Source organism: Triticum aestivum, chromosome 2A, assembly GCF_018294505.1.
Source record: "Triticum aestivum cultivar Chinese Spring chromosome 2A, IWGSC CS RefSeq v2.1, whole genome shotgun sequence".
Taxonomy (NCBI): domain Eukaryota; kingdom Viridiplantae; phylum Streptophyta; class Magnoliopsida; order Poales; family Poaceae; genus Triticum; species Triticum aestivum.
This window is the reverse complement of record NC_057797.1, coordinates 262384891-262397225: the sequence shown is the minus strand read 5'-3', so window position 1 is coordinate 262397225 and position 12335 is coordinate 262384891. Positions and strand designations below refer to the sequence as shown.

General features: G+C 45.0%; 1 protein-coding gene across 1 annotated transcript in view; it reads left to right on the top strand.

Annotated features, from left to right (window-relative positions):
• Positions 1-2279: 2279 nt before the first annotated feature.
• Positions 2280-12335, top strand: part of LOC123188502 (receptor-like protein 4) — a 27377-nt gene continuing 17321 nt past the window's right edge. Inside the window, exons 1-3 of the mRNA XM_044600651.1 lie at positions 2280-2661; positions 3443-4501; positions 4884-5031. Coding sequence (XP_044456586.1) covers positions 2571-2661; positions 3443-4501; positions 4884-5031 — 1298 coding nt within the window. The 5' untranslated portion in view covers positions 2280-2570. The remainder of the gene's footprint in view (positions 2662-3442; positions 4502-4883; positions 5032-12335) is intronic.

The window sequence follows — 12335 nt, the reverse complement described above, 5'->3', positions numbered from 1 at the left end:
CTTCAAAGAAGTTCAAGAAACCTCGGAAAAAAGGATGGGGAGGCAAAGAAAACCCGCGGTCAACATGGGTGGCGAGAAGAACGCACTCACCCTCCTGTGGATGCGGTTCGGTCTCGCCCTCCGGGAGTCGCGCCGATTCCTAGGGGATCAGTCCCCCTCAACCAGATCATCGATGTCGTCCTGGCGAATCGTCGACCGAATCCAATCGCCTTGGATCCAGCTGCGCGGCAGGCCGGACCTCGACGAAGATCCGCCCCGGCTGGACTTCTTCCCCTTCGCCTTCGCCGTCGCCTTCTTCACGTGCTCCAAGGCCACCATCTTCTCCTTTCCCATTGCAGCGGGCGGAGCTCGAACAGAGCGGCGGCACCGGGAGCAGAGGTGGATGTGGCGGAGAAAATGGGGGAGAAAAAGGATGAATGGGAACACATTGTGCAAAAAACCCCGATCCGGCACCTTATATGAGGTCGTTTCCGAGTGGCTGACCAGTGGGTCCAGACGATCCTATCGAATCCCGCAACAGTCGCGCGCGCGATACGTGGCGAAAAAGGTGGCGCGGTGATTGAGGCGACCCTGCCTTATCCAACCCGATTACTGCGGCCTCCTCCGCCCCCCGCGCTTCCCAAAATTCGAATCCCACAAGATCCGCGAGCAGCAGAGCAACCTGTCAGACGGAAGATTTTTCCCATATTAGCACTCGAAGCTTAACAGTAAAAGTTCACTCGACAAAACCAAGAATGAATCAAGGCGACTGAAAAAGAAGTTGAAGTCATCGTGATTGCTCATTTGGTCCCAATAAGACGCTTTCGAAGCGCGAAATTGAGTAGGAGGTGTTCTCAACTCCTTCTCCACTTGAACCCTAAACCATTCGGGGGCTAATGATGAAGCTATGTACCTAGGGTAGGGTCATAGGCCTAACCTAGACACCCTCCCCTAGGACGTCACCCTAAAACCAGAAGCATTCGAGGGATAGCATAATCCACTCGACCTCAAAGCATTCCACTTGGAAGACTCGAAGTCACTCGACCACGACAACTATCACTCGATGGACAGAAGATCTAAAGTCACTCTGCACGACAACGGTCGGACGTTTACTTCAGACTTAATAGGCATTTATGTCACTTTATTGCTAGCGTTACCAGTAACGCCCCCTCTTGATGTACCTTAAAACCTTTGTAACATGGGCCGGCTGGGGTCCAGGCGCACTCTATATAAGCCACCCCCTCCACTGGCACAAGGGTTCGCACCCCCTTGTAAACACACATACATAATCCAGTCGACCGCCTCCGGGCACCGAGACGTAGGTCTGTTACTTCCTCCGCGAAGGGTCTGAACTCGTAAACTCGTGTGTACAACTTCGCCATAGCTAGGATCTTGCCTCCTCATACCTACCCCCATTCTACTGTCAGTCTTAGATCCACGACAGTGCGCCCCCCGAGCTTGCGCGGCGACAGCCCGCAGGGCAGCTCCAGCAGCAGCCGCAGCTCATGGGACGGCAGCTTGGGTCTGGTGGTCGCCGGCCTCGAGGCATTCTGACAAGGTCGCACTCAGGGAAGACCGTGGCGGGAGCTGAAAGTTCACTCCCGCCAACCATTTATTATTTTGCAGGTCCATGCAAAAATTGCCCCCAATCTCGTAGATACGAAGAAAATGAGCTCGCGGATTCAAGATCCCATATAATTTTTTTGGATGGCCGAATTTGTGGGATCTATTCAATCCGGGTTTACAGGCTCCGTCTTGTAAACAATGATTATTTTATCGGATGGCCCGGTTTATGGGATCTGCTAGAGATGCTCTAACGTGCTTGCATCGATGGGTTCCCTAATTTTTGTTGGGTTGATGGGGTGCACGACATTTGTCCCCCAAGCGCTTAACTCGCCGCAACAATTGGGTGAGCTGAGCATGAGCCTTCTTCTTCTACTAGTACAGTACTGGGGTACCCGTGAATCTGCCCTTTGTTTACGCCACGGCACGCGCATTAATCACCGCCGTACCAGTGGACGAGACTATGAACTGTACCTGTGCGCACGTCTCAGCTGCGTGCAAGCGCCCAAGATCCGGCTCGGATGGTTGTGCCGCACTACAGCGCTACTGCGTCCATCCAATATTGTTAGATCCAGGGGGTGGTGTGTGTGTCTCATGACTTCGTGAGTTGTGGATCGTGGCCAAGAGCGTGACCGGCTCCCATGCCTCCATTAAAACGGTGAAAAAGGGATACACAACAACCGCTGCAATCATCATTATTAGGGCATCTCCAACAGTACCATGTCATTGTTGGTTAGCCATTGCTACACAAGCCAAATGCTAAATGAAAGGGTAATATAATTCTTACTACATGCAAGCCAATGCAAAAGCCAAATCCTACTATGTGAAAGAGTAATCTATTGTCCTGATCCATTTTCAGTCTCAGCTTTAGACAGCTCATTCTGATTTCCCAGGCCAGGCCTTTTGCGGGAGAAGAAAAAGCAAAAGAGATACTAGTACTATCTCGGACTGGACTGGCGTACCAAAGCAAAGGAGAAAAGGCTCGTCTTTCTTAGAGAGGGAGGGGGAAGGGGCGAGAGGGAGGCGCGATGCACAAGAGATTTCTTCTGTGTCCGCTGCTGCTCGCTGTCTCCGCATCGTCAGCTCTTCTTGGTGTTCTCGCGGCCGACCTTAGCAAAGGTGAGCTTTCTTGCTTCCTCTTTCCTTTCCCTCAAAATTTGTTATTTCTGCTCAATCCTGCTAAATGTAGCATATTGTGAGGTATGTTTTTGCATTTATTTATGCGACCGATATTTGCAGTCTTACCAAAATCAAGAATCCAGAATCCAGATTGAGTAATTTTGTGCCTACTTTGCCATCCTGCTTTCCAAGTTTGCTGATGTAACGTGAGGTGGATCTTCCCCAAATTGATAGATTATCCGCCGTCCTTTTCTACGGCTAGCGAAAATTAGAGGCCGTTTGGTTTCAGGCTAGCCAATTTCTTGGAATACCATTCCGTTTCTAGATTTGCGGAGAGAGCTCCCCCTTCCTCGCATTTGGGGCGCTATTAGCACTGTGATGTTTGACGGAATGAAGAATTTGATGGAGACACATTTTCACAAGTTTTGGACACCCCCACCCCACCCACCCACGAATTCTATCCATTTGCTCATGTAATCATATTGATAGCTTCCTTATCCCTCGAAAGTAGTCCATTTACCGCCCCTTCCCGCTCATATGTGCAATTTGGTTTGCTAAATAGTAGTATGTCATTTAAAGATAGATATGCTCAGGCTAGGAAGGAGGCATGGGAAATTTAAGTAGGAGGAAACGAAAGAAGACGTCCAAGCTTTAATTTATTTCTCTACTATATTGTACTTTCATGATTCAATGAACCAAATGGTACATTGATTTTACAGTAATTGCTTACTTGATGCTTCCTAGCATTGCTATTCAGTTCTAAATGCTTGCTTGTTTTCAGAACCTTTTACCATCCGTATAAGCTGTGGGAGTTTCGACGATGTCCACACGGCACCTACCAACACGTTGTGGTACCGAGATTTTGGTTATACTGGTGGCAGGTTTGCAAATGCCACTCGCCCGAGCTTTATTGTACCCCCACTGAAAACTCTTCGATATTTCCCTCTGTCTGATGGCCCTGAAAATTGTTACTACATCAACAATGTTCCCAATGGGCACTACCAAGTCAGGCTTTTCTTTGCCCTTGTGGCTGATCCTAATCTTGATAGTGAGCCAATATTTGATGTTTCTGTTGAGGGCACTTTATTCAGTTCTTTGCTTTCGGGCTGGAGTAGCGATGATGAGAAGACATTTGCGGAAGCCCTGGTTTTTGTTCAAGACTCAAGCTTATCGATTTGTTTCCACAGCACCGGTCATGGCGATCCATCGATTCTTTCTATGGAAGTTCTCCAAATAGATGATAATGCCTATAAGTTTGGTTCCCTTTGGGGAAAGGGAACAGTGCTTAGAACTACCAAAAGATTGACATGTGGTTCTGGAAAGCCAGCTTTTGATGAAGACCTAAACGGTATCCACTGGGGTGGTGACAGATTCTGGTTAGGGTTGAAAACTTTATCATCTAGTTCTGATGATCAACCTATATCAACTGAAAATGTTATAGCAGAGACATTGCTTGCACCAAATTTTTATCCTCAAAGTATGTACCAATCAGCTATTGTGGGCACTGATAGGCAGCCGACGTTATCCTTTGAAATGGATGTTACTCCAAACAAGAACTATTCTGTATGGCTTCATTTTGCAGAGATTGATAATGGAATAACTGCAGAAGAGCAAAGGGTATTTGATGTACTTATCAATGGTGACACTGCTTTCAAGGATCTTGATATAATCCGCATGACAGGAGAGCGTTTTACTGCGCTTGTTCTGAATAAAACTGTTGCTGTCAGTGGGACAACGCTAAAAATCACCTTGCAGCCTGTTGAAGGGACACATGCCATTGTTAGTGCGATTGAGGTTTTTGAGATCATTCCAGCTGAAATGAAGACCTTGACTCAAGAAGGTTGGTGCTTGACACTCTCCAAATTATCTTCCTTTTATTTCAAGCAATAATAAGTTTATGTTATATAGTAAATATGCTTGTTGCTTGGAGACCTTTTTTATTGGTGAACCATATGAAACAGGCATTTGCAGTCCTTGGTTGACATTCTTGCTATACATAATATGGTTCAGAAATCATCTAGGATATTTTCCATTTCAGGGTGTAATAATCAATTGATGGTTGACAAAATCTACTTTTCAATAAAGATGCTTTTATTAAATGCAAACAAGTAGGACAGCTTTTCTCTGTCTTCAGTTTACAGCTATTCGAATGAGTATCACCAGAGGCCAGAGTTTAGCAACTAGGTATCTATATTGAGTCTCTCCTTTGCCGTGCTCTGTAGTGACTGCTCTGCGGACTTTGAAGGGTTCACTTGGTCTTCCTCTTCGATTTGGCTGGAATGGTGACCCCTGCATTCCTCAGCAGCATCCGTGGAGTGGAGTTGATTGCCACTTTGACAATACCAAAAGGCAGTGGGTCATTGATGGACTGTATGTTCTCTACCTCATACCACTTTATATCACAAGCATTTGTAGTCTTTTATGATCAGGATGCTAAACTTCATGTGTTGTATTCAGTTTGTTAATTTTGTATGTGTTAAAATACCTGTGCAATTATCCCTAATCTATGCAAATAACACAGTGATGATATGCAGGGACTATCTGCTTATTGATTTGAGGTTGAAAAATCTCCCTGTTGGTTGGGTTTCTGTTACTTGAAACTAGACTTGTCCATGTGCAGTCTGACCAAAAGTCTGACTCAGCTGCAGCCAAATAGATTTTGCAAATATATAGACATAATGTGTTATTTAAGATGAAAATAAATTTCATATTACATATAACATAAATAAATAGGAAATAAAGACTTCTGGGTTCGGATCTAGCGTGTACAAGCCATGCATTATCATGCCTGGCCTGGGTCATGAAAACAGTACACAAGTACTTGAAAAATAGTGCATTGGTGTGCTTTACATGAGCAAGATTAAAGATGCAATGTGAATTGCCAACTTCACCATCAACAAAGGGCTTATAAGACCAATGAGCAGAGACAAAGATTGTACCTAGGTGCACTAGTCATCAACTAACAGCCCTAGTTTTCAATGAACTAACACAAATGACATCACTTACAAAATTCCATGTATATTGTGAAGGCTGTGGTAACTGGTAAGCTTAATGGAAGTTGTAGCACCTATTTTTTGTAGAATACTAAATATAAGAGCTTCATCATGTGTTTTGGGAGTTAACAATTTATTGTCCATCTGATATTCCATTGGGCTTGCTAGTGAAATTTTAGGTCTTACTTTCTTGAGAAATGCAAAAGCATCACATGACACATGTTGATGCACATCAAAATATCAGGGCTTCAATTGAGAGGTTTGGGGGTTTTGATCATGGGAAAATTGCTCTCATTATTATTTGAACCCACTTCACTCGCATGGCAGCATGGTGCACGTAGCTCCCTCTCATGCATGGTCCGGAGAAGGATCCGACCACTTTGGGTCTTTTCTATGCAGCCTTTCCCTGCATTTTTGCAAGAGGCTGTTTCCAAAACTCGAACCCGTAACCTCATGGTCACAAGGCAACAACTTTACCGCTGCGCCAAGGCTCCCCTTCACTTCACTCGCATAGCGTTCTCGGAAAATGAGTTTGCTAAAATAACCCTACTTAATCGCATCACTATGCTCTGTCTTCCCTTCACTTAGTCTTTCCTCTCCCCTCCCTCCCCCCCCACTGCCATGTAGGAAATGTGCAAGGGCAAGGCTGTCTTAATCCCTTTGCTCTCTCCTCACCACTGAAAAGTAGTCCAGATGAAGCCAAGAAGAAGTCCGAAGCCAACCTCCATTGACGTGATGGCTCATGCTGTTGCTCCTGTGCCTAACCTTCTCTTCTTCTCCCATGGTGATGCGGTCTGTGATCGTGATGTTGATGTTGTCGAAAGGCAATAATGGCTGGCATGATCTCGTCGGCATATGGCTCCTTCTCTGCTTCACATCGAGCGTGTATCTTGTTAAAATATGTGCTGAATATTAGTTGTACGAGTTGTGCTCCAGTTCGACTTGTAATTAGCAGAGGGTTAGGTGTTTTAGTCGAACACGTGTAACCCGGGCCTATTATATAAAGGCACCATGGGGTAGCCAAATATACTAGACATAAGCTGGTAGGCTAGATAGAGATTGTGCGATAGGTGGAAAGCGTCTTACCCTCGTATGAGAGGGCGCCGTGCATGTTTATAGGCAGGGGCGCACATCCCTGATGACAACGCATACAAGATTACATCCTTGGAGGAGAAGGGATAAGAGAGAATAAGAGGAGTTCGGTTTACAGAAGATAAGCTATCTATCCAGCCGAAGCACTTAAGCATCTATCTCTATCTATCCCTATGTCACGTACAATCCTACGTTTAACAACCTCCCTTAATCACAACTTCATCAAGTTGAGATTATGCTTGAAGTCTTCAAAACTCCGTGTGGGCAAAGCTTTGGTGAATCCATCTGCAACTTGATCTCTAGAGTGCACAAACCGAATGTCAAGTTGCTTATTAGCAACCCTTTCTCTGACAAAGTGGAAATCTATCTCGATGTGTTTTGTTCTTGCATGAAACACATGATTAGCAGATAGATAGGTAGCACAAGATTGTCACACCACAAACATGGAGCTTGAGTATTTCTCACACCAAGTTCCTTAAGAATGGATTGAACCCATATAATTTCTGCTGTTGCATTTGCCAATGCTTTGTATTCTGCCTCTGTACTGGATCTAGACACAGTTGCCTGTTTCCTTGCACTCCATGATATCAAGTTAGGACCAAAAAATACTGCAAACCCACCAGTGGAGCGCCTATCATCTAGGGCCCAATCAGAGTCTGAGAAGGCACTGACCAAAGTAGATGGTGACTTGCTGAAATTAAGACCAATGCTCAAAGTATTTTTGACATATCTAACTATACGTTTGGCAGCAGTCCAATGAACAGTAGTGGGTGCATGAAGGAACTGGCATACTTTGTTGACAGCAAAAGAAATATGAGGTCTCGTCAATGTTAAGTACTGCAGTGCACCTACCAAACTCCTGTATTTAGTGCTGTCTTCTTTACTTAGAGGTGTACCTTCTGTGAGAGACAGTTTCTCAGAACTTGACAAAGGAGTAGGTGAGGGTTTACAACCTTGCAAGCCAGCCTTTTTCACCAAAGTAGTGGCATATTTTTCCTGGAAGAGATGAAGCCCATCATCATGTTTCTTCACTTCAATCCCTAGGAAATAATGAAGATCTCCAAGATCCTTAAAAGCAAAATCTGCACTCAAATCCTTCAACAATCCAGCTATTGCCTCATCAGATGAACTTGTAACAATAATATCATCAACATAAATGAGGACAAATATGGTTGTGTTCAATTTATTGTAAATGAACAATGAGGTGTCAGACTTGGAAGGAACAAAGCCAAGTGTTTGCATCTTATGGCAGAGACGTGAGTACCATGCCCTTGGTGCTTGCTTTAACCCATAAAGTGCTTTGTCAAGTTTGCATACAAATGAGGGTGCATTTTCATTCTCAAACCCAGGAGGTTGTTTCATGTATACCTCCTCTTCCAGAATGCCATGCAGAAACGCATTCTGTACATCCAGTTGTCTGAGAATCCAACCCCTGAAAACAACAATGGACAAAACAAGACGTATGGTTGCAGCTTTAACAACGGGAATAAAGGTATCCTCATAGTCTATTTCATACCGTTGCTTGAAACCCTTGGCAACAAGTCTTGCCTTATATCGGTCAATGGTTCCATCAGGCTTCCTTTTTATTCTGAAGACCCATTTGCAATCAATAAGATTTTTACCTTGCTGTGGAGGAACAAGATGCCACGTGTTATTTTTCTCTAGTGCCAAAAATTCTTCCTTCATTGCCTTTTTCCATTTTTCATCATGAAGTGCTTCCTCAAGAGTGCTTGGCTCACCTGGTTCACCTGTGGAACAAAGTAGGCCATATTTCGTTATATGCTTATAATCAACAGGTTGGATCACACCTTGTTGTAGTCTTGTTCTTCGTTGTGACGGTGCAGCAGGATCAGTTGGTGCAGAAGATCCCGAAGCAGGGACAGGAGTTCTGGATGCTGCGACACCCGAGGCAGATTCGCCTCGTGCTTCTCCTGTATCTTCTGTGGCTGCATCTCGTGACCTAGGCGCTGTAGAGGCTGCAGAAGATCCCGGCCAGCCGACCGGCTCATCATGGGCTCATGATTGCGCGGGCCCGAGCAGACCAGCACCGGATCCAGCGCCTATCAGCCGCGGCTCAGCGCGCCGCTTGTAGCAGCGCGACTCGTCGGGGAAGCGCGTGCCGCGTTGGCCACTTGGGGGCTGCCAGGTGTGAGGCGACGAGCGGAGTGGAGCGGGCGCGGGGCCACCTCCAGCTGCGGTCGGTTGTGTGGCGCGTGCGGAGTCGCTGGCGGTTGCGCGGGCGTGCGGCGCAGCTGTCGGCTTTGGCGCGTTAGCCCGCACCGATCCCGGCGCAGATTGCCTGCGCTGCTGCTCTTGCAGCAATCCCGAGGCGGATCCAGCGGGTTCCAAGGCAGATTTGCCCTCCACGCCATGACACATGAAATATGGCATTTGGGAAGTGATTTGTGCATCATTTTCTTCTCTGTTTTCACTGCTGTTTTCTCCTACAACATCACAAAGCTCATGGGTATGGTTAAGAGGGTTAGTCAGCATCTGATCAGCATAATTATTTTCTCCCACGTGATCAAGGCCGGATAGATGAGATGGCAAAAGAGGAATTGATAGGTGTAGGATTTTGAGTTGAGCATCACTTGGAAAAATTTTCTTAGTATTTCCTAGACCTCCTTTAACAGTACGGTGTTTCCTATGACTCAAGAAAGAGAAAATGAAACTACGAAAACAAAAGTCTTCACGTTTCATGTTCCTCGAATGAATACCAAGTCTTCAGAATCACACCAATTTCTTCACTTTTAAAGTCTTCAGAAAGTCTTCAGTCGAAGAACTTCATTTTTAGGGGCCGACTTTCTCTGTAAATATCAAACTCCTCATAGACTTATAGACCTGTGTACACTCACAAACGCATCAGTCCCTTAACCTATAAGTCTTCAATACACAAAAATCAATAAGGGGCACTAGATGCACTTACAATCTCTCCTTTTTGGTGATTGATAACAATGTAGGTTAAATTTTCAACGGGGATAAACATATTAAGTGTAAGTACTGATATTGAGGAATTTGATTGCAAGATACAGAAAAACTCCCCCTGAAGATGTGCATAGTGAGGAATTAACTTTTGAAGCAATGCACACTTAAAGAGTAGAATCATGGAGATCTCCCCCTATATCTTGTAATCCATACATGCATTTAACATATAATATGAAGAATTTGAAATGCATGATGAAATATGGTGACTGATGTAATTCAGCATGCGTGCATTAACATATATGAGGAATAAGCATGCAGAAGAACACAACAAAAGTATCAGACCGCTATCGGGTTTAAGTTTACAACTCGATCCAGCAAAGTCTTCAAAAGAACGAGAGTTGTAACTTAGAAAAAAACGCCCATATAAGTAGACCCGCTTGAAGACTAACTCAAATTCCCCCCCTTTGTCATCGAATGAGCAAAAGGAACGAAAAATAAGGACTAACACCCCTGAAGAATATCATCACTGAGTCGATGAAGGAGCGCTAGCATTGTTGGGGTCGGTTGTTGAAGTAGGGCCTGCCGCAGTGTCGTTCAAGTCTTCATGTTCATCTGTCGCGCGTGATGAAGAATATGAGTTGTATACCAAGGAAGGAACTTTAGTCTTCTTGAATTTCTTCGTCGGTGGCGGCTGAGACCATTCAAGGTCCTGTTTGAAACCCATTTGCTTCAGATCATCTTCACCATACATATGTGACAAAACAGCCCAGGTGCGACCGAAGACTTCATGGAGCTAGTAATGGTTTTTCTTCACTGCATTGTGTGTAGCAGTCATGTTGTAGAGAATAGAACCAAATTGACGCTTAACCCATTTGTGGTTGCGATCAACCTTCTGGTGAAGACTGAGGAGAAGCTCACGATCAGTCGTCACCCTTGGAGCTGTGCCTTGAGGATTTTGATTTGAAGCATTTGCGTCAGGGTCATGAGTGGCAGAGTCATCATTGGTGAAGTAGGCTGCAGCTTTGTGGAACAAACCATCCAATGGACGAATGCCTTCATCAATAATTGCAGTAGCCTTGCCCTTTTCATCAGATGGGAAAAGTGTCCGCTTGAGAACTTCAATGGAGGGCAAATAACTGACATGATTCTGAAAATCAGCCTTGTAGTTGAGTGAAGACCTTGTTCTGAGGAATCTCATAATTCAAGGAGCATATAGGAGAGAGTGCAATATTAGCCCGAGTTCTCATGAAGAAATCATGGTAGTTGATAGGAATGCCATGTATAATATTGAATAGCAGATTGTTCATGATGCCAACAACTTCTTCATCATTTGAATCATGGCCTTTGATTGGACTCAATGTCTTTGTCAGAATGCGATAGACAGTTCGAGGCACAAACAACAATTCCTTCACGAGGAATTTGGTCCTTGGAACTTGACCGGGCTTCAGCTGCTTTATCAACACTTGCATGTAGTGAGCAGTAAATTCAGGTTCATGATAGATGCAACGAGCGCCTTCAAGGGGAGGACTGACAGGCAGGGCATGAAGTAATTCAGAGGCCGGTGCTTTGAAATATGTGTTCTCTGTCATTCAGTCCAATACCCAAGTGTTCACATCTTCAGCTTCTCCTGTGATGTGCAGCGTCGCATAGAACTGAAGAATTAGCTCTTCATTTCAATCAATAATGTCAGTGCAAAAGTTGAGCAGTCCAGCGTCATGAAGAACACTGAGTACTGGCATGAAGCAGGGCAGTGATTCCATGTCCACGTGAGGAATATGCTCATGGTCGAAGACTTTGTTTTTGTTGAACAGCAGTGAAGAATAGAAATTTGCTTGGCTGGCAGTCTAGAAGCGCTTCCTTCTAAGGCGAGCAGAGTCATAGGGGTTGTAGTCTGTGAAGAAAACATACTCGTGAAAGAAGTCATCAGACTTGAATTTTTGGTTCTTTGAGAAAGGATCCTTTGGCTTGGGTGAGGAGTGTCAGTCAATTGCATGACAACCTCAGGAATTGCGATCTCAGGTTCCGCAGGCTGAGAAATTTCAGTTTCTTCTTCAGTGGCAGCCTGGGTCTTCAATTCTTCAGCGGCAATGTCATCAGCACTAGTGGCTGGAATCTGTTTAGAGATGGATGGAGTGGGGTGTGGTTCTTTAGAACCCATTTGAACTTCAGTAGTCACTGACGACTAAGGAATTTGTTGCATGGAGTGAACAACGGAGAATTGGGGTGCTGACTTTCCTAAAAGTCATCATTCAGAACGGGCGTTGTGCACCCAATGTCCACATCCTCATTTTCTCCATTCATTTTTCTTCACCGCCGACCTCTTCAGCAGTAAACTGAGGCATAGATGATGAAACAACTGGGGTTGAAGGGATTGCATCCACTCCAATTTCTTCATCCAACTGCTCTGAGGAAGCAGCAGAAGGAATGTCTTCATCGGATCCGCTTGGAATAACGTATTCTTCATCAAAAGGAACGAATTCCTTTGATGGCATGCTTGAGGCTGGAACAATATCAATCGGATTGTCAAACGAGCTGGTCAATTTCTCCATCTTCTTCGGAGTTGAAGAGTTTGATGAAGTTGATGCTTTCCTTTTCTTCACAGCTGCACGCTCCGCAGCCTTGGTCTTCTTAGCTTCTAATGCAAAAGGAAGAATTGGACTTGGT